Source organism: Colossoma macropomum, unplaced genomic scaffold (genome assembly GCF_904425465.1).
Source record: "Colossoma macropomum unplaced genomic scaffold, Colossoma_macropomum, whole genome shotgun sequence".
Taxonomy (NCBI): domain Eukaryota; kingdom Metazoa; phylum Chordata; class Actinopteri; order Characiformes; family Serrasalmidae; genus Colossoma; species Colossoma macropomum.
Genome location: NW_023494797.1, coordinates 7,742,754 through 7,769,722, shown reverse-complemented (window position 1 = coordinate 7,769,722; position 26,969 = coordinate 7,742,754). Strand labels below are relative to the sequence as shown.

The following is a 26,969-nucleotide window of genomic DNA, read 5'->3' as shown; positions in this document are numbered from 1 at the left end:
CATCCTATTTTTATTTACATTCTGCACAGCAATAGGGTTGTATTACACATGATACACGAATGATGTAATTTGATGTTAATTATTCCACGTTTATTGAAATGGGCATAGTGTTAACTAATTTTACTTAGAAAATCAACAAAACATACTTAAACCAGGGCACCCGAGCTAAAAAATCTTATTGCTTTTTTATTGTTTGTGGTACAAAGGTCCATGTTGGTTATGGGATAAACATGAGCTGTTGAAGATGTGTTAAGTGGTCAGCCTCTCTCACCTGTTTTCTGGATGTAGGCGCTGTCTTTAGACATGCAGGGTTCCGGGCTCAGTCCCACCATGTTCGTAGCAAAAGCCCGGAATATATATTCATTCCCCATGATCAGGTCTGACACCACACAGTTAGTGCGACGATACTGTTCATAAACTGTGTACCATTCCTGCAGAACAAACACATATCAGCACATACAGGGTGAACTTTTTTAACACATATTAAGAATTTTTTTAAACACATTCCCAAATTCTGTATGTAGAACTGGATGATCTTTGTTGGAGAACAAATACACATAAACAAACTTGCAAAAAGTAGAATAGCACAAATATTCTCCGTATCATTATTTTATTCTGACAAAATACTAACAAAACAAGGCTGTCAGAAGGAAAATAACGGCCATGTGATGCATACTGATGGACATGTACATGATTCATGCTGACAAACATACTTGTCAACAAGTTACTGAGTGACAGACCCAGTATAGATGGGGCGCTGCAGTCGCCCACCAGCTGTTTGCATGGCTTGTGTAACATAACATGGATGCAAAGCCCAAAAAAATAACAATAATTACTGCTTTTCTTGTTAATCTTCATCTGTCATCATGTCATTTGTGCAGACATATTCTAAACCTTATCAAGCATTCAATATTAAATTTCACGATTCATAAATATCTAACTATACAGCTGTCTTTGTCAGTGTTTAACATTGTGGTATCATGTTACACATTTATTAAGCCTAATGCTATTAGCATGACAATGCGGACAATAGAGGCAGACGGGAGTAAAATGGCGGCCTACGGACACGTTCCAAGACCGAGGTCCTAAAGTGCTTTTATATTTAGTAGCGGGGCATCTCTGATTTCTGATTGAGATATTGTCCTGTGAAATGTGATGATACCGAGCCTCCGGGCTGCATTGTCCTAGACGCGCAGAGAGGAATAAACTGGGCCTAATAACGATGAGTGGTGAAACTCATAACAGGATCCTTTCTTATTTTGCCACTAACCTTTGTGGCTCCAGAGAACAATGGGGTGAAGAACGCGGTGTACTGGCAGCTTTTAAAATCAGGTCAAGGCTGCTGGACAGCAGGGAGAGGGAAGTGGGGCATTCCTGGCCCATGCTGAGGGGCACAGTTGCTCACAGATGAGGTGCAGTGAGGGTCATTTTGGAGCTTTGGATTTAGAGTCTCCAAATGCTCTGAATGGTGTCCTTCTCTCCTACAGAAGCATCCGTGCCAGCTATGTTTCACAAGAGAAGCCAAAAACTCGACTGGTGTCCATGCCACCCTGCATCCCTTGTGCATAGCGTACATACATTAATCAATTATAGTGGTGTGTCTGGGAGCTTAACTGTGTTGGCTGGACACTGGCAGGGTGTCAGAATGCAAGGGAGAGACAAGAAGAGACATGCATACCTGTCTCTCTCTTTCTTCCCCTGTCTCTCCATCTCTATTCTCCAGATCTATTTCTGACAGTGTTTTCTGACTTTCTTTGATAGACTATTTCTAACATCAAGCCATTTCTTTCCTGACTGACTCCCAACATTTGTCTTTGGTTTATCTCAGAGATCTCTACTCTCTACTGTAATCATAATTGTCATTTGTTTATAATAAGGGATACAACAATCTGGGAATTGTAAGCTAATGTCCAGACCTGATATTTTTCACATACCACGTATCTCCTGATGCCTATAAATGCCTTAACATTTATAAAATGTAGAAAGTGGGACTTTCACCTGGATTAGCATTATGGAGCAATATAGCTTTTTTTTCTGTAGGATGCAGTAAAATTTATAAAATGCTGACATTTTAGCACAGGAGCCCAGTGTCACATTAACATTCTGCTCTTCCAGTGTACAATAAATATGCCATCAAATGTTGGTTTGAAATATTCAGATTTAAACATCTGTGTGATGTCAATTATTTAAAAGTGAATATCTGCCAATACCGATATGATACCAATATTATCGTGCATCCCTATTTATCATAATTCTGCTACCAAGAGCGGCTTCAGAGGATGATGTGTTCCTCTTTTAAGTGTTGGTTTTTCTGGGAGTTTCTTCCTCATGCTCAGTTTTTCTTGCCACTGTCAACCAGTTTGGACTTTTATTTATTATTTATGTAATAAATTGATGTAATAAATTTTTATTTATGTGAATAACTACATGATAAACAGGGAATCCACATGTCATTATATAGCCATGTTTAGCAGTCTGAACATTATCCAAATTATCACTCAAATCACGTTTCTGTGCATCACTGAAAGAGGAAACCCACACTAGCAGGATCTTGCTGTTATAATGATACTGTGTATGTGATATTCAATTAATCGTAAAAATAATAGCTAGATTACGTGATAACTAATGTAATCTACAGTGACAGGCCTAATATTTATTTCTTTTCATTTAAATTAGTAAGCTTAGTAAGTCTCTCCATATAGCACAATGCTAAATTATCACAGGCATTACCAGAAGGCATGTGAGGTTTTCCCAATACATCTTTTCAACTCACACTGCAGCTTAGCCCACTTGGAGGAAAGCCCTGCCCACTCTACCACTATGCAATTATGTAGATGCCCAACCAATCATTAAGTCACTCAGAGAGGAGCGAGGCTCAGAATGCTAGTTGAAAGCTTCCAGAATTTGGTCCTGTGACTGTTGTATAACTGAAGAACATGTAACATCACAATTTGTAGTACATGCAGCAGTGCTAAATAAATCAAAACTACATTTTGCAAGACAAAGGCACAGCCTGCTGATTTGCACATACCATGGTCTTTTTGTCAGCTTTTTGGATGGTGTAGCCAATGATGTCGCAGTTGCCGTTGTCTTTGGGTGGTTTCCACTCTAGCGCCACATTAAAACCCCACACATCCACCACCTTCAGGTTCTGAGGTGCTCCAGGCAGGTCTGACAGAAAGAACAAAAAAAGATTCACTGCTTGATCTAGAAAACTGCATGAAGAGCCCAAATTCTCAAACAGAACTGCACTAAATGTGTTATGGTTAAAGATTGATATTTTACCACAATTAAGATATTTTTACCACAATTATTTACATTTATTATTTCATGTAAATTATTTGACTGATCCAAAGACCCTGAAGTGCATTAAGTTGGTAAAAATGCTCACAGCATCAAACAAAACATTTAGTGATTGGCAAAAGAGCTCATTTGCATATTGCAGACTTCTGTAATATTGATACTGCAAAGGCTAGTATCATAAGACCAATATACTTATGATATATTGTGTAGCCTTAGTGTCAAGTGACAAAGTTTAGCTTTATGACAACATCTGAAAATTTGAGAGCTGCTGGGTCAGACTTATGAACAGCATAAAAGGCTACTGGAATAAACAAAAAGGCTAATGGAATTTTGTGAAGACTGTAGTCTTAGAGTATTAAATGTATAAACAAACTTACCCACAATCTGAATGGTCACACTGGCCTTGTCCTCCACATTCTCAATCTGCACCTGGAGCTCATATACCCCAGAGTCTTTGCGCTCCGTCTTCCTGATGAACAAGATGCTGTCCGTGTCACTGTTCCTCACGCTCACATGCTTGGGGTCAAGAGGCTCACCATTTTTCATCCAGGTCACTTTTGGTCTTGGTTTACCCTGAAGAAGATGAAGAAAGACAGCATTGTTGATTTTGTATCTATGTAAAGTACCGAAAAGCAACAAATATTTGATATGTAGAGAACCACAATTCTTTCAAGGTTATGGATTGATGTGGTCATGAATATTTGATTGTCAAAATGAATTGTCATTGACTTGTCAAGTGAAGCAGCAGGCAGATAGAGTATGTTCTACTTGGTGGCTTCTAAAGAGTGAAAGATCAGAGTGTGCATTCTTTACATTATAATGCACATTATAATGCTATACCTTCTACATGTTGACATAGCATGATTTCTTTTTCCTTCTAAAGAAAAATAAGCTGCTGAACTCCTCTCCAAGTTTACCACAATTGCCTGTTTGCCACAAAAGTCATGTTTTTCCGTGCAAGGATTAATCACAGCTTGAGTATGTGTGAATATGGGTTAACAAAGCTGTTACCCACTGTCATAAAACGAGTTAACCACAGTGGCATCTGTTAGGTTTTGCGAAGCTGATACTTAATCAGACACCCTGTCTAAGCTGAATGTGCTTTGTGAGGCTGGCCCTTGATAACCTCATACTACACTCAGATAACCTCACACACAGCCTGTGTCAAATAACATTTCTAGCTCCATTGAGAGTGATTCTAAAATGCAAACGATGCCATCCATGTGTGGAAAGCAATAGCGTTATGATATTTTAAATGCCTACTGTTGCGTGTATGCAGGAATCTTAATGAGCTCATCACTGTAAGACTGGCTCGGGACCAGTCTGTGTTTGTGTGCACTGGCCTGCTGTTTTTGAGTAACACAGTTCCCCACTGAGCCTTCACAGCTGCTGTTCCCATTCGTGTCATTGACACTTATCAAGCGGCCATCTGTATGCAGCCTCTCTCATCGGGTTTCAGCCACACAGCTTTGTGTATTTATAGCGTTACAGGCACAAAGAGCAGAGACCCTTTCTCCCCTAACTAATGGCCATAAACACAGTACTGTAGGCCCAGAGGGGTTACAGTTTCAGTCTGGCCAAGCAGACTGCAGTTAGAGGCTGGGCAGAGAGAGGCCAGCTATGGGGTCAGCTATAGCCACAGAAACATGTTTGTGTATCACCACAGCAGGGGTGAAGAACTGAGTTGAGAAAGCTTTCAGGACAGATTGTTGACTCTGGGGCACAACACTAGAGGATGACATTAAACTACGGAATAAGTAATGATACTTTAATATCAGCCAACCTTCTTTATTACACAGTAAATCTTCGGTTACCTGAGTGTCAAGTCATACACACAGGCGCCATATGGTCATTAGAATGAAATCATCTGGACAGCTGTTCCTCACCTGGAATGGGATCACCAGGTTAACGGTCTCCCCGACTTTCTTGATGAGGGTCTGGCGGAGATTACGAGGTATCCAGATTTTGGGGCGCTCTGTTAGAAAGCAAAAAGGAAAATCACAGAGCTGGTCAGCAGAGTCCTGTAAAAGACTTTGAGCAAAAAGAGCATGGGGTGAAATGATAATATGAGCATATTGTAGATGCTGTCAGTACAGTAGAACACTGAACAACTGCATGTCTCCTTACAGAATACATAATAATTAGTACTGTTTAACTGGATTTAGTGTAATCGAGTAGGCGAAATGATTAAATAAAAGTCGTTGTATGCAGTAAAATGCAATGCTCAACAAAGCTGTCAGATATCACGATGACCATACGAGAAGTGATAAATTATTATAAAGATTTTCACTCACCTTGCACCTGTGTACATGTGCACAATAAACGTGATTTTGATTTGATTTGATTTAATTTATTAAAATAGTGTCCCTTTGTCTGGATGTGACACCAGCACAGACTTTTTCATTCATAATTCAATTTGATAAATTTTTTGATACAATAAAAATAAGGAGTGCCTAAAAGTGTCTTGTTTACATGTTTACATGTTAATGTTTCCATTTTAATTTTGATTACACCATTAGAATAGTAACATTTTATAATATAATAATAATTTTAGTATTTTATAATAGCGCGTTAGCCACAATCTCATATGTTAGCCCCGAACTTATAAGCTTACAATGAGCGCGCTTTTTCCCTCTGCTCTTAATTTCAAGGTAACTAAGAAGTACTTTCTTCAAAGGAGAAAAGGCCCAGATGTATGCTTGCAGTTGAGTTTTTACTACTTCCTGCACTGTAACCAATATTAAAATGAGTACTTTTTTGCTCCAGTCTTTGAATGCATTGTTCAGGCTGTTTTGGGGGTTTGGTTTCCATATATGTATGGACTGTATGGTATCACTGGGGAGTGAACAATTTTGAAACTTTTAAAACAATCTTTACACACTACATCAAAGTCTTTTATTTTATTTATATGGCCCCTAATGCAAGTGTGTGGCTGAGGCATAGAGTTTGCATGATGCTAATTGGTGAGGCACATGCTTCCAATAACTGTTACGGAAAAGGGAAAAATTGTGATTTGACTTGATTTTCCAACAAACTATCACATAAAAGAGTTGTTCTCATGTAGCTAGGTGTGTGAATGTATATAAAACAAAGTCATAGGCTCAACATAGGCCTGTAGGATCATCTTTACCTTTTCATGAAACACCATGCATTCATTTATCTGCATCACAAAGGTCGTCCGACAAACTCAAGTTCTCAACAGGGCCTTCTGCCAGATGAGCACTTAGCACGATATCACCTTATCAGTGAGCGGAAAGTCTGGGGGGCCCTGGACCCTAAAATAAACCCCACTTATCTCCTTCCCTTCCCAATGCTAATGCATGACTTGTTGTGAACAGCTGGCAAACATGGAAATGCAAATGAGTGTTGGCAAACTGGATCCATGACATCTATCCCATCACAGACTGTGCTCACAGTGCTTTTCTTTAAATGCTTTGTAGAGAAAAACAAACAAAAAAACAACAAACTTTTTCTACAACTTTCTACAAGTGAATGTACTGGAAGACATATCCAGTCCTTGGCCTTTTGATGTACACCCTTGATTTAATCTTATATCTGTATATCTGTATAGCCTATGTTTTAACATTTTCCATAGTTAGTGGAACCTGATCTGTGACATGTTGATAACCTTGCTGAACTAGGCTTACAATAGTCATTTGAAAAGATTTATTTCCTAATATTAAGTTATGCAAATAATCAAGTGAGGGTGGTTGAAATGTGTCAAAATCTCTAGTTTTATGTGTGTATTTAAGTCTTGGGTGTGATATTTAGCATATTCTCAGATGCATATCTGCCATAGATAGCCACCATGATGTGTAATGTTTACATGTTGTCAGATAAATCACTGGATTTTAAGTTCTCTGAGCAAAAACGTGCAGTATCAAACCAGTACCCTGCAGTTCTCAGTAAGTGTCCAACAGCATCAGTGTGCTGTGTGATAAACTCACGCATGATCTCGCGGATTGTAACAGCTTGGGGTAGAGTTGCAGGAGGGCTGGGGCCAGCCACATTAAACGCCCGCACACGGAACTGCATCCTCTCTCCTGTGGGCAGGTCACGGATGATCACGGAGGTTCTCTCTGTAAGGCCCTCAAATGCTGGAATCCACTCGTCAGCTTGACAAGAAAAAAAATGAAAGTCACAAAGAAATGCCAATGGCCCCAGCAAGAGTTTAAAAAAGCAGTACGTTGATCTGACCGATTGATTTTGTAGCCTGAATGTCCAAACAGAAAGACGTTTAAATCATGATTCAATGTGATTCAGTAATGTAACATTTAAAGAAGGCCACAGATGTGGTGGCCTTAAGACAGCAGGACAACAGACTATCATCTACCATTACAGCACCAGACACAAGCACTAAAACACTAACTTTGGACGAGCTGTGTAGTTGTAAGTTAGGAAATAGTTTAGTTCTTATTCTTAGATGTTATTCTCCTGAAATATATTAATAAAATTGTAATGAGATTCCAGCTCAAGTTCTTTTGGAAATGATAACTGTATCCAATTGCCTGTGAATTTAGCCAGCAAGGCTAGTTCATGAAAGCCATCCTATCTGTTTTATAATGAGATGGATTAAGACTTATGGTAATACTTAATTTGTGCTGTAGGACATGTGAACCAGAGTGGTGTCATAGCACACACACTCAGATAACGTGAGTGGTAAGTTATTTTACTTTTATCTCTTATCTGCAACAGTTAACTTAGCTAATAACCCAGAGTGAAAGGGTTAACGTTACCTGTCTATTTTAGAATCAGTTTTGACAGACCCTGATTCCAGATAAGCAGGTACTGCTATTTCCAGCTTTTGTTTTTTGTTGTTTATTTGCTATGTATCTTTTCTATTTATAAAGGATAGATTTATGAGCAGTTGTTTCAAACAGCATACTATTTGATGTTAAGTGCCTCATTGTAGGGCCCCACAAAATAGGGAAATATTGAGTTTATTTGAGACCACCTACTTGGATCTGAGGGGTTAGTCCAAATCAAGTTGATTGAGACTTGGAAATACTTTTGGAAATATAAGCATAGAATGTAATTGGTACATATGTATGTGAATTAAAAGGGGAACTACAGTGAGAAAAAGGAAACTGGAAATGGAAAAAAAACACTGGGAAGTACATTTTCCCCAATTTTCATTTTGGTTCCCAGTTCAATTTCCAAATGTTACTGAACTGTCATTTCCAGTTGTATTTTCAACTGTATTTTGGCCCATTGTATCCATATTATTATTCGTCCTCTTGAATAAAAGTGGAGTTTCCTCAATCCTGGAGCCCTGCACTGTGCTGAAATTTGGTTTCATCACTGCACTAACCCATCTGATTCAACTCAAGAATGGAAGAGAATTAGCTAATTACTTCATTCAAGTGTGTTAAAGCAAGTGAAACACAAAGCAGTGCAACACGAATTGCTGAATTTATCAGAAAAGCTTCTGTGACAATTTAAAATGGTTTCAACTGACCAAATTAAATAGGACAGACCATTTGTGTAAGAATTTTGTTATTACATTACAAGTTCATTTTCAACTTGACTTCTATTAGAATCTCTGGGTTGGGTGAACTACAGAAAATAGTGAATTCCAGAATTATTACTCATCAGACTTGAAAAAAATATACAGCATTGCAAATTTGTACTATATTAAAATCACACTGGAATCACTCAAATTACTGTACCTCCCCAGGTAACACTAACTTTGCTCCAACAGGGCTATAGTCAACTTGTTTCTGATTAATTGTCAAACTTCTTGTCAAAATCATGCTCAAAGCCTTGTTCTGTGTGAACAGTTCTTATATACACACACACTTACTGCCTTCCTTGCAGTACTCAACACCATATCCATCGATTCCAGCTGAGCCTACTTTTTCTGGAGTCCTCCATTTCAGAGAGATGGTGGTGTCACTGATGTCATCCACACACAGGCCGATGGGCTCGCTGGAAGGGGCTGAGGGAAAGTTCAGAAACATATGGTTTAAATCTAATGAACAAATTGGTGAATGACAACCTTTTTTTGTTTATCTCTGCTGATTGTAATCATTGTAGTTTTGCAGATATTTGCCTAGTTATTCACTGACAATCACATTATCTGTTCAGCATAGACCAAAATCTAAATCTAGCTTAACCCTAAGAAACAGGCTCAACAAAATACTAAAGAGGAATCCAAAAGGAAGTGAGTACTGAACAAAAACCATCCATACAAAGTGAAATCTAATCACTATTATAGATATTTAATCATCAAACTTCCCTTTTCTTGTTTAATCCAGTAAACACATGCTGTAGGCAAATTTAATAACATAGCGTCAGTTTTAGCACAGGAAGATCTCCGCTGTCATACTGTGTCTTTGTCCTGCATTCGGTAATTCAGCTGTAAGTAGACAGTTCTGAACATCTGAAGCAATATTTAGAGGTCAAACCTCTCTCACAAAGAAAAATACTCAACTCAGTGTCTATTTTTGGTGTGGAATTTTGCTTTGCGGTGCACTTTTACGAAGCAACCAAAGACCAAAGATGGAATCATAATGCTTTGGTACCATGTGGATTTACCGGACTTGTCACCAGGGTGTTTTTAATCCTGTGCTCTTCCACTTGTCAGTGTGAGAACTAGAGCAAAGCCCTTTCACCATGAGAAGAAGCCATGGAAACTATGAGACCAATAAAACAGAGGCCTGAGTAAGGTACATCTAACCTTACCTTGCAGCCAACCTTCATGGTACGCTGCCCAGCACAGTAGAGCATAACTGTCATTGCTTGAATGAGCTTGGGCTAGCGGGTGATAAGAACCTCTCAAAGATATAGATGCTGTCACTGTTGATGCTGCAGCATCTAGGACAGAAATAGTTTGCACTTGGCATTATCTTGTGACAAAACTCAGGGCATGACTGCTATACGTTGGATTCCTGAAGGCTGTTCTTTCAGAATGAATCTGAATAAGTGAAAGACCTGTTATTTCTGATGAAGCCCGTTCTGGCTGGAAAGATGCAGCTCATCTAATAGTGAACTGATTAGTATAAATATTCCCATCTTGGCAAGACCAGTGACCAAATGCCGATGTGTTTCTAAAAGCATACAGCATGCCGAAAGACATACAATAGTGATGTCAAACAGAGACTGGCCAAAATTAGCTCTTGCTCTGAACTCTGCGTTGAGAGCTTGAGTTACAGCTTTGTCTTATCATGCAACAGGTGAAACAAGGGTGCTAGCATAGTGAAATGCTGTGTGCTTAACGGGTTGTATATGAAAGCTAATACTGCTGCACAAGAACAAGCTTTCTAGGACATACCGAGGACATATCAGCTACTATATACTACTCTGAACAAATGTTTTACGTACAGATTGCTGTATCTTTAGGCAGGCTATTTTTTGTAGCATATGGTGTTTGAAAAAATGAAGCACCACATAATTCCGTGCAGTATTGGACTCCTATGTTGCAAAGAGTGTTATGTTGATAAGTCAGCACTGACCATTGAAATCTACTTATTTCATAGCTCAAAGAACTCAAAACACAACAGTAAGCGTACAATGTCCATTCAGACCATATGAGTTGTTCATATATGAACATTCCAAAATATTCTACAGATATTCAGCTTCCAGAAACATAATGCATGCATTTACTAGCTTTTCCCCAGGGAGAGTTAGAATTAGAAGCCTACTGCCAACAGGTTCTGGTTCTGGTTCAGGCTCAGTTGGGGGGGCAGGCTCTGAGGGGGCTTCCTCAGCAGGCAGTTCCCCCTCCTTTCCTGGAGGTGCCTCCTCCACTGGCACTGCTTCTCCATCTTCAGGAGGTGCAAGAGGCGCTGGGTCTTCGGCTGGGGGAACAGCAGCTTCGGTGCTAACCTCAGGCTCTTTGGCCTCCACGGGGGCATCAGCCACTGCGTCCGTCGGCACTTCCTCGGCCGGCTTCTTCTCCGCCGTTTTGGGGAGCATAGGCTTGGTCATTGTGCTGCTAGGTTACTTCAGGCTAGTGTAGCGTCCCTGTGATGTTTTCTGAATGCTGTCTGTCCCTCTGTGAGCCTGTGATCTTCTTGTTCCGGCCTTTCCCTAACACCTGCTGTGGACCTCTCCTGGGCTGCCCTCTGGGAGCTGTGATCAGGGTCGAGGACAGTGGCAGTGCAGCTGGCTGTGTGTCCTCCCCCTCCTCTCTATGGTCTAGCAGCTTGGGCAAGCCACACTACTGGATGTAGCCTCGCGGCATGCTAATATGCCATTATTTATAGAAGAGGATGCCAAAGATAGTTTCCTAATCTGTTGTATTGTAATGGACAGCACTGATAGCTCAGGTTTTCAGAACCACTAACACCAGATAAAGAAAAGGATGAGACAAGAACATCAACATCAGACACAGAAACAAAGCTCCTAAAACTATTCCAGGCTTGGATTACTGTCTTAAATATCTTATTTTAGACAATGAACAGCCACTTAGGACTTCTCATGGCTCCTCCTTCGACAGACGACAGGCCGGTCAGAGCAACAAGATGGCGACAAGATCACGTGTGGCTGAGTGTCTCCAGGTGGCCAGAATAGAGCAGCATCCCTTACTTGGCAAGCAGATGAAAGGACAGACACCTTGAGAGCAGCAAGCTTGTCACAACCTCATGCACAAAGTACCTAACCTCTGACACTCACCCCCACACCCCACCAATACCCCCCGCCAATACCCCCGCCTCACCCTGCCACCACCAAAAACTGAACACTGAAAATAAACTGAGGGTATTTTAGCACGCTGTGGAATGGCAAAACAGCATTTGCATTTTGAAATGGAAAACGATGGTTAAATAACGTACAAAATTGCAAATAGTATCACAGTTAGTTACTCACTATTCTCTTCCTCTACAAACTAGGCTTTTTTCGCCCTGAGCAATGTGACCCTTCTAATTAAAATGAGAAATAATAGAAATTCCACAAAACCTGCCTCCTAAACAATTAACTTGACTCTACATTAACTTTCAAAAGTTTGGAAGTGCTAATAATAATAATCGTCATCATAATTGTAAACTAGACACCGAAAGGTATTTTAGATTCTTTATTTTTAGCAACAAGTATAAAATTATAAATATTATACTCTATTTGTTTATGGCAATTTCTTGTCCAGTTCTTTGCCTCAAGATTTGCTTTTCAAGCAAGAGGAATCTGGATTTCATTTTTATTATAACTTAATTTAATATTATAGAGATTTCAGTAACTACTTGGAATGGTCCTTTGTAGATGATTAATTATCTCTGAACAGATTATCAGTAACACAACAACAACATATCAGTGCAGTAGCAGCAGTGAAGCATCTGAATACACTGAAGTAAATATCTTGTAGACGTTCTGTTGATACATTACTTACATTAGGTAGATGTTATTATTAATATGTTATTTCCATTACACAAAACCTAACCTTACCCAACCTTACCCAAAACCTAACCCTAACCCTGACCCTAATCCTAACCTTAACTTTAACCTCAATCCAAAATTTAATCCTAACCGTCGTATGTTTTTGACATGTTACTGAGAGTCAGTTTAATATAAGAAGGACCACTCAAAATAAAGTGTCTCTGAGATTTCTCAATTATTTTGTGAGTCACTTACGGCTCTGTCTTTCTGGACCAGCAGTAGGGGTAACACATTAATGTAATTACTTTGTCCTGTAATTAAGTCACGTAACACAGTTTACAGTTTAAATTCTTGTCATCGCATTACAGCTACTGACTAAGAATGACATCACTTGCGAAATATCTAATCAAACAGCATCAGCAGTTCATAATCTTCAAGCATAATTGGCTGCGTCTTGTTCAAAGGCAGGGATAGTAGCATGCCATTTAAATGATGTTTACTGGGACTGGCTATTTTCTTTTAAATAAATTACTGAAAATGACTGTATGGTTTTCCCCAAACAGTACCTCTGTAAATGTGTATGGCTTTTAAAGAGTAACATAGAAGTGATTTTTTTTCCAGAAAGAAATAAAAAAGTAATCTCATTGCAATGAATTACTTTTTTGAGTACCTACCCCAAAACTGCTCCGGACATATTCTTACAAATTAGCTATTTAAATCCTATGAATGTATCAGATTAGAATAATTATATACATGTATCTGTAAGACTGTGGTTTTATATAATTGAAAATAGTGATTCCAGTATTTAGAAGGTGTATGGCCAAGCTTTACTAGCAAAGACATATATGAGCATCTTAAGCGTTCTCGGAAACACAGGTCAGTGTAAATCAAGGCAGTGAAACTCACCGACAGGCACAAACGGCTCAGAGGCAGCACTGGGGCGTGACATGCCAATAGCGTTCACAGCATAGACCCGCATCTCATAGGCCATGCCCTCGATCATCCTTTTAGCCTCATATGTGGTTTCCTTAAATGGATCAAAGTTCAGGCGCATCCACCTGTAGCTCTTTTTCTTCTTTCTCTCCAGGACATAGCCTTAGACGACATACAGTTCACCAGGTTAGGCTACTGATTAATATCTGTTTGCTTTTTTTTAAGAGCAACATCGAGACCTAACATACAGGATTAGTTTGCTTTGCATTTGAGTATCACTTACCCAAGACTGGCTGGCCACCATCAAACAGCGGAGGATCCCACTGGACGATGCAGGAATCCTCGCCAACACTGAGGATTCTGGGAGCGTGAGGCGGGTCTGGCACATCTATGGAAAGTAGAAAAAGTCAGTTAATTAAAGCACAAACAAGAAAACTACTTAAGAGAAAAATCGGAATAAGCTTTTCTTCCTATCTGCAACGCCTTAACCAAATAAAAATGTATATAAAAATCCTATACAATGTCATCAGAGTTGGTGTAACACTGGCTTTTTTGTATAGTATACTCAATACCTATATTCCTTTAAAGAAATGCTAATATACAGCAAGTCTTTGTATCTATAGATAATAGATTTCCTAAAACTGTCTGACGTCAGCTGTATGTAATTTCTCCATGTTAGCCCCCATCTTTTCATCTGTTTTAACTGTGGAAAGGGTCAAATATATCTTTATCAAGGTACTGCACTACAGAGAGATCCCATTAATCTATACTTCTTAAATATTACAAGATTTGTTGGTTTTAGTTAATTACATTTTCATTATTCAGTAGTTTCTGGCTCAATAAATACATTTAATGTCCAACCATTTAATGTCACAGAAGACATATTGCCCAATATGCATCAAGAGACTGATTATGTAGCTATAGGGGCTTTTAATGCTTTTACACTAAGAACGTCATAGATATGGGTCCATCAAGAATCAATTTCAGCCTCTTACCATAATGTTTTATGGTTAGGGCATAAAATAATGAATGAAAAGAAAAACATTAAAGAAATAGCTTAGCGAAAAATCAAAATTACACAACCTTCCACATTTTGCTTCTTTAGTTTTGCACTGGAGCTATGAAGCTAACACTGTGTTGTTTCTTTTATTACCAGCTGTTAATCTTAAATTTTAAAAGTGAAGATATATGTTTAAAATAAAAAGCACAGAAATTGTGTAATGCAGCACCCATACACCTGTGTGCTGTGAATTTGTACATTTTATTTCTGCCAAACCATTCCTTTAACATCCCTTTAGATATCTGATATATTGTATATCTAATATGGGTATGAATATCCTACCAACAACTTTCACATTGATGTCAGCAGTATCTTCTCCTGCCGGGTTCCGCACAATGACAGAGTACACGCCCTCGTCCTGTCGCTCCGCCCCCTCAATGGTAAAAATGCAGTGACCCTTCGAACTCTCCACATGGACACGCCCACCCGAATCTGTCACAACCTAGTCAACCAATCAAAACACAAATTTTGGCAATCACTGTTTTGTCTTATTAGTCTTTGGACAGTGAGGTGACAATACATCCAACACAAGAGCTCAATCCCAATCCAAGCAAACGAGAGCAAAAGTCAACATTCAAACTTACACATTACAGAAACAAAACCAGAGAGGTGCTCAGATCATTCTAACCAGAAGGCATATTCACTCCTTGCATTTAATACTTACTGTTTGTGAATGAGGTTGCCATTTTTTGCTCAAGCCATGTTCCACACACGGAGTATCTGAAGCATGCGCTTACCTGGTGCACTCAGTATGCTTCAGAACAGCATGCAGTGCATGTAAAGTGCTCTTAAAGGTACACCGTGTAGTTTTAGGACAACAAAGTGATGACCCTGAAACTTATCTTCAAGAGAAAATGTACAAGTGCAGCAAAGATTATCTTAAAATCAGAGTATTATAGTTTTGCACTGAGCAGTGTCACCCTACCTTCCTTTCCTTTTTAAATGAGTAGTAGTGACTCTTCCCTCCTAAAGAATTAACTATAATGGATGGTCAGTTATTACTTGGAAAGAAGAACACTATTGCTGTCATGACAAAACTTCCAACTTCCATGACAAAAACCATCTCTACATCCATTATAAGCATGCCTTATCGTAACATGCAGTGGTGCTGCAATAGTATCTAGAGCCAAATGTTCTGATTTAAAGACTAGGAAACTCCCTTCTGATGATGTTTCTTGAAGGTGGGAGGAACTTGTAAAAAGTGCAACTGCTTTGAATTGGATTTTTCAGTTTTTCGTGCTAGCTAGCAAGTGCAGAAGGAAGCCAGATATCTTATCGCAACTGTATAATTATGTGAAACCTTACCTCACTTTACCTAAAGTCTATATGTTGCTCTATAAAGATAGAATCGATGACCGAGTTAAAGGTTACACTAGTGCTTGCTTGGTTGTATTAATTAGCCAGCAGGTTAGCTGTTAGTTTAGGTTGAGCACTGCAGGGATTCCCCATGATTGTATGGCATATTTGCAAAATGCATGCTGGGTATTGTAGTGAGAGAAAACTGATGAATGAAAACGAAAATGATGCAAAGTGAATCTGTCAAATTCTGTCAAACCACTGAGGCTGAGGGATACAATGCTGAGCTACAGAATACTGCAATAACAGTAAATAATTGTTGGTCAAATTCTGTTGGTCCATTTGTCTGCCAGGGAAACTTGCCTTTTCAAATAGTATTAAAAAAAGAAAGAAATATTTATGTATTTATGTACGTAGTGACAATATAAAAATTGTTAGAGCTGTCTAACCATAAAATCACAGAGTGTGGCTTTAATGCGATGTATAAGTGCTGATTGGAGGAAAGCATAACCTTAAAATCCCAAACCAAGGTCTTGAGGCCTCTTAGATAAAAATTACAAAGGGATTTTGAGAAGGGGATTTCAAAGCATTTATGGACAAGAACATAAAAAATAATTCTATGTGAATTTGTTCAACGCCTTATTAGTTGACTGTCATGCCTCATGAAAAGAAATTATGACCATGTGGAGAGATTAACTAAGATGAACTAATTCCCCTTGAAAATTACAGGGCCAAGACAGCATCACAATGCAGGAGCTGTAGTAGCAAAAAGGCAATAACGGCAAAGGTCAGAAGACATTCTCACAGCACATAATAACGAGAGATTGTGGCAGGGTTATTGTTTTAAAGGCCAAAACTCACTTCACCATCCTTCAAAGTCCAGATGAAGGCTGGTTCCCGTTTCCCTTCTTCCGGTGCATTTTTAGATTTATCCTACACAAGCAGAGCAGAAGCGATGAGGCCTTGGCAACCATCTAATATGTTAAGAGTGGGAGGGCAGAGGTCAAACTCCTGCCCCAATACAAACCTTCGCAAAGATGACCGTCCACAACTTAGCAGGGAGTGAGCAGAGCTCTCCCATACCCGCTTACCTGTTACCTTGTGCTGGTGCTCCTGTCTCAGTGTTAAAGCAAAGTTTGAAGGAGGACAGTAACAAAGATTAATGAACTGTGATGTTCACTGTTAAAGCAGGGCTGTAAAAGCAGGACAGCATAGTAAGTGGCATAAGTGCTCTGCTTACTAAACTATTATTCTAGAACTGGTTAAAGGTACAAAGATTAGCATACAATGATGTAGAACAGAAGATAAATACAGTAGATCAAAAACAGAACAGAAAAATTGATTCTGCCTTAAAGGGCCCATATTCTACATTCTTCTTCTATTTTATTTTTTCCTTTAAGGTCCCTTAAGTGTATCAAAAATGATCATAATTCATTTTTGTTACTGTGCCTTTAAGACTGATATATGTAAATGAGCTCTGTTCTGATTGGGTGCCCTGTATTGTGCCTCATTCAAAAAGTACTCAGAATAGCTGAAACACTCCTTATAACTTCATTGTGAATGGGCGGGGCTAAACTGTTGCATTTGGTTTTCCATGAAATGGGCCCTTTAATGTGACATTGTAAAAAGTCATTTGAGCAGCCCTGAGCCAGTAATGTGCAACTGATGAACATGACAATACTCCCTAATTTGTATTAAGGCACAGTAGCACACATGTATCAAGGATCAGAATCAGAAATAAAATTATTTTTACAGTATTATGTATTGTGCATGTACATTAACATTGATGAATAAAACACCCGTGTGCCACACCCTTACCTTCTCTGCCTTGGTCCAAACCACAGTGGGAGCTGGGTCTCCAGTGATTGGCACATCCAGCCGCAGCTTGTTTCCAGCCACAACCAAAATGGTGGAATCTGCAGTTTTGCCCATGCAGTCCAAGTGGATCTTGGGTGGGTCTATACATCAGAGGCAGTGAGAAAAAGAAACTCAGCAGTTTAACCTCTAAGATATGTGTAATCAACACTGGCCTTCCTCTCTTGACAGTGGGGGTATCAAAAGGGGGCTGACTCCATATCAGGGGTATTATTCTAAACCAAACTGGTAATATTAGTCAACAACCCTACTTATTTAAAGGCATCCTCTTACTGACAATGTTGTATGCCGTACTGTTCAGTAAAATCAATTAAGAAGTGCTGAATTAGTTTTTTGCAGTTAAAGGAGAATTCCACCCAATTAACAAAATATCTACATAATTAAATCATTGAGAGTGGTTTCATGTAAAATGGTGCATTGTAGAGAAACACACTGATCTTCTTTGCAATGGTGGCAATAGGAACCAGAGATTATGCTGTCTACAATGCAAAAATTGCACTTTTTACTTGCCAATTTAAAATAAGCAAGTAAACCTAAACGTCTCTATACGTTCCTCTCTGTCATGGAAGTATTAGAAATACATTTCAGGCTGGGGTGGACGATATGGCAAAAATATTATATCATGATACAAGACATTTTCTGAATACACATTATGAATCTCAATAATCTGAGATTTGCTAAATTGAAACTGACAGAATATTTCCTGTCACACATAAAAAATCTATAATACAAATACAATGACTTTTATTCAGTATTTCATAAACTGCACTACACTACATTGAAACAAGACTAATTATGCTCTCTCTGTAATGAACCATGCTGTACTTCGGAGTTTTTAAGTAATGACAATATCCACGATAAGCTCATATCGTGACATAATTTATCATGCTAAAGTATCGTCATATTGCCTATTTCTATTTCAGGCCAAAAGCTTTCATGTAAAACTATCGCAAAACAATGTCTCAGGCATCAGACAGCAAATTTGCAGCCATATCATGTAATAACTTACTATAAGGTAGCTTTTGGGGGCATTAAAGGTTTCAGACATCTGTTTTCTATCATCAATGCCAACAATTCTGACTCTGTAAGCTTCTATTCTGACTGACTTTGTTTCTAATTATGCTGAAATGTTAGAAATCAGTGGAATTCCCCTTTTTCCTCAACACTGGTCTGGCTGTGTGAGGCTCTACTGTGTGGATTTTTTACCTATTATGGTATTAACTCTCCTTACCTTGACGAGGGACGTAATCAATCTTGACCTCTGAAAACACAGAAGAAAAAAGGAATGAGAGTAACTGTCACAATGCTACGCAGGCTGCTGAATGATCACTGTCTAAGGAATCAGAGATATATAGTACCGAGGAAGTTAAGTTTGGCTGAGAGGTTAAAGGCGTAGCCTTCAGGGACAAAAGTGTAGTCTCCTTCATCCTCTGGTCGCACATCATCAATGGTGAGCTTATGAATCCTGGAGAGATAGCATATTAGACAAGCTGTACACCAAACCCTCAACATTAAAGGTATTGAAAAAATTGAAAACATCCCATGAAAAAGGCACCTGCACTAAACTGCATGGACCCATAAGAGTGCATTAACCCGAGGTCATATATTACATATTTCATTTAAAAACTACCTGCATACACATAGACTCTTACCGGCCGATGTGTGTGATGTGGGTCCTGGCATCAGCCTTCACCTCCACTCCATTTTTGTACCAGATTCCTTTGACGTTCTCATCAGAGACCTCGCACTTAAACACTGCCTGGTCCTTAGCTTTCACCGTCAGGTCAGCAATGTTCTGATACACCTCCAACTCCTTTTCTGAAGGGTAGAGAGGGTACAGACAAGGCACAAGGCTAAGTGCCAAACATAAGTGTTTGTTTGGTGTTATGTACTGATGCAAAGTAACAGGTAGACTGAATTGACAGTGTAATTTCTGCCTACACTGAACTGTGACAACATCTTAGCGTTTTGTACTGGAAGATTCCAGAAACCAAACTCTTCTCTCCCTAAAATAATGATAAAAATTGTACGCCAAGAAGCCAAATTCTGACCAGGGTCCAAAAGATGAGCTTATGTAAGGGAATAGTGGAACAAACAGGCAAATGAAATTTGTTCTTGACCAAGCTATAACACTCAAATAAAAGTCCATTTAAAAATAAGCAAGCAGAACTTTACTGTGCCAAAACTTCTCAGCTCAATATATCCAATCCTATGCTAATAGGCCTGGCAGGCTGATGCAGAGGATTAGAAATGTGTTAAATTATGTTTGGAGGCTTAGCCACATAGTAGAGTGAGGGTTGATTTGTTGGAGCAGCTTCCCCCAGAGCCCAGCAGTTAGGGGGTGCTATAATGAAAGTAAGGGGCACTAGGGAGTGATGATCCCGCTAGCAGCCTGGCAGCGGGACAGTGCCGCTGGGCATCTGGTTATGCTTGGCATCTCCTCTGTTTCATTATTTGACCAGCTAAACCGAGCCTGGCATCACGGCACAGCACGGATCAGATTGCTTCCCGATGGGTTTACAAATGAGAGAGGGAAAGAAGAGAGAGAGAGAGCATGCAGTCAATGTTTTCAACAGTATAAAGCCAATTGAGTTGCAGACAAATGTATAAAATGATTCTAATATGCTAGTCTTGAAGCTTCACAGGTTTCAAATAAATAGTAGGAAGCTAGCAAGCTGTAAAAAAAAGAATTTAATTATGAATAGAGCTAAAGTAGATGAAATGAATGAAAAAATCTACACAGCATCAAGAATGTGTTATATGGTTAGATATTTTATATAAACATAACTATATATATGGGATGCACCAAAATATCAGCCAGCCTTCGGTTTCAGGCCAAAAGAGAAAAAGGCCCGAAGTTTTATTACACACTTCTATAACCTAAGGAAAGCTCCATTAGTTTACACTGAAGTTCCTATTGTTAAGGAATACTAAGCCTTAGTATGTAATAAGCCTGGAATGTTAAGGGGTTAAGTAATTATATAAATAATAATATAATGATTAATACATGAATATATTAATCACAGTTTTCAACAGTAGTGTGTATGTGAATCATTGTCCCATTTCCCAGAAGCACCATAGCACGCAGAACATTAATGGTAGTGTCCCTTTAAACACTTTCCTAATAGTTCACATATCTCTTTTTGGGTCACTCAGATCCAGATCAATAGTGAGGAAGCAGACAGATCACCAGAGAGCATCAGAGGCAGAGTGATTACAGCCAGGGAGAAAATGGAGAAGTAAAAAAGAGAGTAAAGGACAGGGTCTCATCAAGTGCTGTAAATCTCCCTTAGATACAGACAAAAGACAGGCGAAGAGAATAACAGGGTGAGAGTGAGATGCAGAAAGAAAGAGGGAGAGAGAGAAACAGACAGAGTCACCTGCTCGGTTAAAATATATGGGCCTTGCGGTCTAACAATAGCTGGCATCTGTGCATTGTGGACGCTGTAACCTTGTGCTATGGGCTTGTCAGCCATGTTTACTGGGCTGACAACAGAGGTGATTTTTGAGTGACAGGGCCATGAAGAGGCGGGGTTTAAAGGAGATAGCAGGGCACGAAGAATGCCCAGAGGAATTCTAGTGGTTTATTTTGGTCCACAGGTTTGGTTTAAGGATGGCTGTGCCTTCTTTGATTGACACGTGGCTTGTCATGCATCCGCTGTGATTGACAAATGGCTTGAAGGGGTCTATAAACCCAAATCCTTCAGGAAAAGGCAGATTTCGATCATGATATGTGACCTTTAACCCAGTTTACCAATTTGTGACTTTTAAAGATGGTTTTATGACCAGCATTTAAATCTTTTACACTTACTTACATATTGTTCTAATATAGAATGTAGAAGAGTGCTGATTATCCAGCAAAAAGTAGCAACAGGCAAGATTGTTAGTATTGCAAAAATAGTCCCAGTCACCTTAATAGTGCAGGAAATGATTTTATAAATGGCATTTAAGTAAAGTGTAAGTATTCTAGGTCCAAGTTAATAATACAGCCTGACACTAAAGAAAAGCTCGTACCCTGCACCAAGAGCTCAGCCAGAGACTGCCCTCCATTGGTCTTCACCCGGTAGTGACCAGAGTCCTCCTTAGTGGCCTCATTGATGATGAGCACATGCTTGCAGCCATCCTTCTTGAAGCGATACTTGAAGGACTCATCTCGAGTGAGCTCCACGCCATCTTTTTCCCTGAAAAGGTCAGATTTGGCCTTAATGTAGACCCAGACTTGTTCTAGCTCTGGTTTTCATTATCATTTTAAAGTGTCAGTGTGGCAAAAAATACATTCATGAAATTTCTCCTCTCCCCACATGTAGTCAATCAGCAAACACAAGTTTTTTCTATTATTTGTTAGCTACATTAGCCTCTTAGCTGCAGCACAAAACTAAATAAGCAACTTCAGACACCAAACATGTCTTCTAAATTTGGGGAAAGGGGAAATTATTATATTTTAACTATCACTTAAAGATTGGGGAGTATGTACCCACTTTGAACATGTTAGAATTAGCTTTTTTTTACTGTTTTTCTCCCTAATCCATGTCCAATTCCACCCACATGATTCTTTCACATGATGCTACCAAGCTGAGAGGGTAAAAGCTAGCATGTTACCACAGCTACCAATTTTTTTGCACTGCTACTCATGCAACGTCATCAGACAGCTCAACACACTTGGAGGAGAACACTCTACTGCCAGTTCCCTGCTTTGGCTAGCATCACGCTGAGCCACCGGGGAGAGAGGGAGGACCCTCCTACCCACTCAGAGAGAGCAAGGCCTATTATGCTCTCCTGGGCTCCCGGCCACTGATGGCTGTGGCATTGCCAGGGATCCAACTGACGGATCAGTTTGATTGGCAGTTGCGCCACTCAGGAGCCCTTAGAATAAGCCTTTAATGTAAAGTTTGGTCATTAAAACCAAACAGTATAGCATGATCAGCTATAACATTTAAGTCAATGTCTTATAACTGACATTAATATTAATGTCTTATAGTTTATCATACAAACTGGACCTTGAATATGATTTCTCAGACTCAGATTATGGCTACTTGCATAGGCCATTTCAGGACAGCATACAAGCACTTGTGTGTCAAAAGTCAGGTAGTACCTGGCCAGGAATATTTATGGCTGTTATAACAGCTTCTAAAAACAGAGTTTCATAAATCTTAATTGGAGCCTGTCTTTTATGAGTGACCATGACTTGACCTGATAAATCAGATGACTAGTGATTCAGACGCCCAACCTGTGCGATTATGTCAGCAACTAGTCACAGATGGTCATAAAAACCTCCTCACGACTCATCCCATAAAAGTGATTCAAGCTTTAATTTATTAGTGTTCATGAGTCATTCTTATTGTCAGATAAATAAAGCCACATGTCTGAGCCCACAGACCCAAAGCGTGTGATGAGTTGTAAGTAACCTTGATCATTCTTCATTTCCTGTCTGATTTTTCTAATTGTGTGCATATTATTCCATTGTGGAAAAATATGAATATAGTGACTCCAGGAAATATGGAGCCCCTGTCAGGCCACGGCTGCAGAAAGTCCTCCTCTGTGGGACGCTGAAGAGCAGTTGCCGTGAACTGACGGTGACTTTCTCATTTCGGCAGAGGACACTGCAGAGGTGCTAAAAGGCTGGCATGACCTTTTCCCAGCGCTGATAATTTACGGAGCTGCCGGGTGATATACGGCCTTGGAACCAGATCAGGTGAAGGCACGGCTCATTCACTCGCTCACTCTCACACACGCACACACTACCCTCTCCATCAGCCGGGTTGAGTCAGCCAGGCCTGGCCAGCTGCTCAGCGAGGGACATGCGTGCCATCTACTGGATATCTGAGGAATGTCCTCTGACTCACGTAGGCCTCTATAATATGATATCTTATAAGTTCTCTCTTATAATAGTAACTGGGCAAGTAGCCTTATAATTATTAACTTGATACTAGGCCTAGAGTTTAAGGAGGTAATCACTCACAGTTATTTTCAGAAAACCACTTACTTTTGCTGATTTAGCCTGCAAAGGCAATAACCATACTAAATGTAGTTTGATGCATTAGGAACACTGAGTAAAGGACAGGAGTGGTTTTTCATGCACAGGTGTGTGTGTCACTATCTAATGATAGATAACACTCTTACCACTTGACTTGGGCTCCTTCCTCAGAGACCTCACACTCAAACTCCACTCTCTCTCCCTTCATCACCATCTGATCCTCAAGATTACGTACTATCAGAACAGGAGGCTCTGCAAGAGACATCATGAAAGAGAAAGAAAGCAAGACAGAAAATGGCATCAAACTTCAAAACTACTGAGACCTTACAACACAAACAATACAGAAAACTATGTTTTATAGTAATGTGCCAAAGCCAGAAGCCACCCTTCATTTATTATATTTCCAGATTAAACAGCCATTAAAGTGCAAGTTTTTCTAAGGAGCTTAGATACAAGATAGTCCACTTTCATAAGGAGAAAAAGAAGGACTTGCCAGCACTGTTGCTCAAAAAACGATGCAAAGATATGGGGGAAAAGCAAACTCCTAACAACCGTGCAACACCTGGTGGACCATCAAAACTGTCACTATCACAAAAACAGCACTTAAGGCTTTCATCTTTGAGAGAGAGGAGAAAATCAAGCTCCACTCTTGCTTCAGATCTGAAACAATCCACGTGTTTCTGTCCATCCTTCCACTGTGAGAAGACAACTCAACAGAAAATGCAACCAATGTCTAAGACTGAACTTTGGAGGTGTGGAGAAATGTATTCTTTTAAAAACTGAACGAATGGATGCTGTAATAAAGGCAATGGGTGGACACACTAAATACTGAAAAAAAGTATTACGTTTAGTTGTTCAGGCTTCTGTGTTATTTTCTGTTAAATGTGTCATGCTTGTTTGCTGATGCTAAAAAATGGATAACTTGTACTTAACGGTCATTTTGCTTGGAAATTAGGTAAATTATAGATGGTCTCTGACACATTTTCTTCCTCTTATAACATCTATCATAACAAGATCCAATTACAGTTTCATCAAGTACCTTTAACAAAGAGCTCTGTGAAGCTTTTCTCATCTCCTATCACACAAGTGTAAGCAGCATCATCTGCCAGAGAGCAGTTGTTGATGGTGAGAAAGCGTTTGTTGCCTATGCTCTCAAAGATGTACCTGGAGGAACAGGGGAAAGAACCTCAGTGGTAATTCTCATTTTGCCCTGTAGGTGGGGACAAAACCTCATTGCACATAAGGGCTTGCTAGATGCATTACAGATGTGTTACATACAGGATCTGTATACAGCACCACTGATTGGATTTACCAAAATACTGGAAAAACAATGTGTAAAAGCAATGGCACATTAAAACTGAAAGCATGAGCTACTTCACTTCTTCACCAGACAAATAGATTTGGTGATATTAAAGTCATAAGCAAAAAACAAAACAAGGGCAGCTGTTGTCCCAGCGCACTTTGCAGCTATTTGTTGCTTTAAATAGTATTCCAATCCAGTCATAGTCCAGACAGTGTGAAATGCCTAACCACACTAAGACCCTATACACAGGCCCTCGGACAGCTTACACACTGTGTCTGAAGGACCTGCTTTTTCATGAACAGACAAGCTGGAGCCACTCACTTGCTAAGGGTTTCAGTTGAAGGACAACAGAGAAATCCATCCATCCACAAGCAAGCAACATAATTTGGAAAAGGCAAAAGACAGAGCATTTGTTATTTTATATTAAATTATTTGTTATTTCTCTGAAATACATCCATGTTATATACACATATATACATATTTTGATTGACAGGGTATATGAACATGTGCTTATTTTAACATGGCCTATTTTCTTCATATGGATTTTTAAACATGGAGTTAAATTTTTGTCTGACCTTCCAGTAATTTGGATCTCCTGTCCATTTTTCAGCCATTTCACTTCTGCGTCAGGATTGGCTACTTCAATCTGCAGCTTGATTTTGTGTCCCTTTTCGACCTGATAGGCCGGGTCCAGCTTTTTTAGGAAAGCTGTGAAAAAGAGGTTTATGCTGATATTATTTGAGTAATATTTGGATAAACAAGATCAAACTGAATTCATCGGCAGTTTAGAAAAGATACACCGTTTTTGGATCCTGTAGTAAAGGTCACAAACAAACCTGCACTCTTCTTCTCTTCCTTCTTCATCTTCTTCAGCCTCTTGAGCATGCCCCGCAGGTCTGTGATGCCATACTGGAAGGCAATCTTCTCATACTCTGAGGGCGGAGCCTTGCGGAGGATTTCCCACACGTCCACCTCGGGCTCAGTGCTCACCTGGACCATGCTATGGTCAGAGAGCAGGAAGAGCTGGTCATTATCAGGAGTGCATTCATTCATTGTTTAGTAAGTAAGTCCCTTCTATTACTGCCTAATATATGCTTATATACTGAGGAACTATGGATCGGTTTCCCTGACAGGGATTAAGCTTAATCCTGGACTAAACAGCGTTCTAAATGGAGAGTCTCAATTGAAAGGAAATTATAGTCCAGGACTAGGTTTAACTTTTAACTTTTCAACCTTTAGATAAAGCTGTAGACATCTGCTTTCAATGTGTTAGCAACATCATTAGCACATATTGAAAAGCAAATAGCGGCTAGCAAGAACAGAAGTTAAAAGGATGTGAATCAATTCTTACCGTTGACCACTTTTTAAGAAACTGCTGCACTTATTCAGAAGCAGAACCCAAGGCATGACAAGACAAACCACAACAGGTTAATGCACACAATACAACACTCAGCCCACCCAAAGAGCATACCCCTCCTCAGCATTACCAGTCTAACATACTTAAACGTCATGAGAATGTGTTGTGCTATCTATTATAAAGTACTGGGCCAATTTTCTAGACACAGACTAAGCTTAGTCCTAAAATGCATAAAGGAAACTGTAACTGTTTGGCACTAGGCCCATTTTGGAGTCTTCAAAACCAGTCAAATGTTTCTTAGCATGCTAGGATAAGACTATATCCTTTCAGAAAGACAAAAACAAATGTTTTTTTGATGTTATTGATGAAGTGAAGTGTAATTTGTGGGTTTATATGGTTGTTCTGAGAGAACCCGACACACTTTTGATGTGCACATAAGGCTTGTGATGCCATTTTCAGCATATTTGTGGGATTAATATCTAATAACTATCTACCCTAACAACAAGCAATCTACATGATAAGTAACGTGATAATTATGCAAAGTGAACTTAGTATATTT

General features: G+C 39.4%; 1 protein-coding gene across 7 annotated transcripts in view; it reads right to left on the bottom strand.

Annotated features, from left to right (window-relative positions):
- Positions 1 to 26,969, bottom strand: part of mybpc3 (myosin binding protein C3) — a 51,843-nt gene that overhangs the window by 5,090 nt on the left and 19,784 nt on the right. For 4 of the 7 annotated variants that reach the window (XM_036584180.1, XM_036584181.1, XM_036584182.1 and 1 more), the window contains 20 exons: positions 25,890 to 26,053; positions 25,629 to 25,761; positions 25,375 to 25,377; positions 24,790 to 24,914; positions 23,897 to 24,002; positions 21,791 to 21,957; positions 19,429 to 19,594; positions 19,135 to 19,241; positions 19,008 to 19,037; positions 17,720 to 17,859; positions 16,763 to 16,834; positions 14,888 to 15,047; positions 13,829 to 13,933; positions 13,519 to 13,707; positions 9,107 to 9,241; positions 7,251 to 7,418; positions 5,190 to 5,278; positions 3,681 to 3,876; positions 3,032 to 3,171; positions 272 to 431 (listed from right to left, as the gene is read on the bottom strand). In XM_036584180.1, the coding sequence (XP_036440073.1) occupies positions 272 to 431; positions 3,032 to 3,171; positions 3,681 to 3,876; positions 5,190 to 5,278; positions 7,251 to 7,418; positions 9,107 to 9,241; positions 13,519 to 13,707; positions 13,829 to 13,933; positions 14,888 to 15,047; positions 16,763 to 16,834; positions 17,720 to 17,859; positions 19,008 to 19,037; positions 19,135 to 19,241; positions 19,429 to 19,594; positions 21,791 to 21,957; positions 23,897 to 24,002; positions 24,790 to 24,914; positions 25,375 to 25,377; positions 25,629 to 25,761; positions 25,890 to 26,053 (2,555 nt within the window). Of the gene's footprint in view, positions 1 to 271; positions 432 to 3,031; positions 3,172 to 3,680; positions 3,877 to 5,189; positions 5,279 to 7,250; positions 7,419 to 9,106; positions 9,242 to 13,518; positions 13,708 to 13,828; positions 13,934 to 14,887; positions 15,048 to 16,762; positions 16,835 to 17,719; positions 17,860 to 19,007; positions 19,038 to 19,134; positions 19,242 to 19,428; positions 19,595 to 21,790; positions 21,958 to 23,896; positions 24,003 to 24,789; positions 24,915 to 25,374; positions 25,378 to 25,628; positions 25,762 to 25,889; positions 26,054 to 26,404; positions 26,476 to 26,969 lie in introns of those variants that run through there. The other 3 variants (XM_036584184.1, XM_036584186.1, XM_036584185.1) reach the window with 2 other exon arrangements.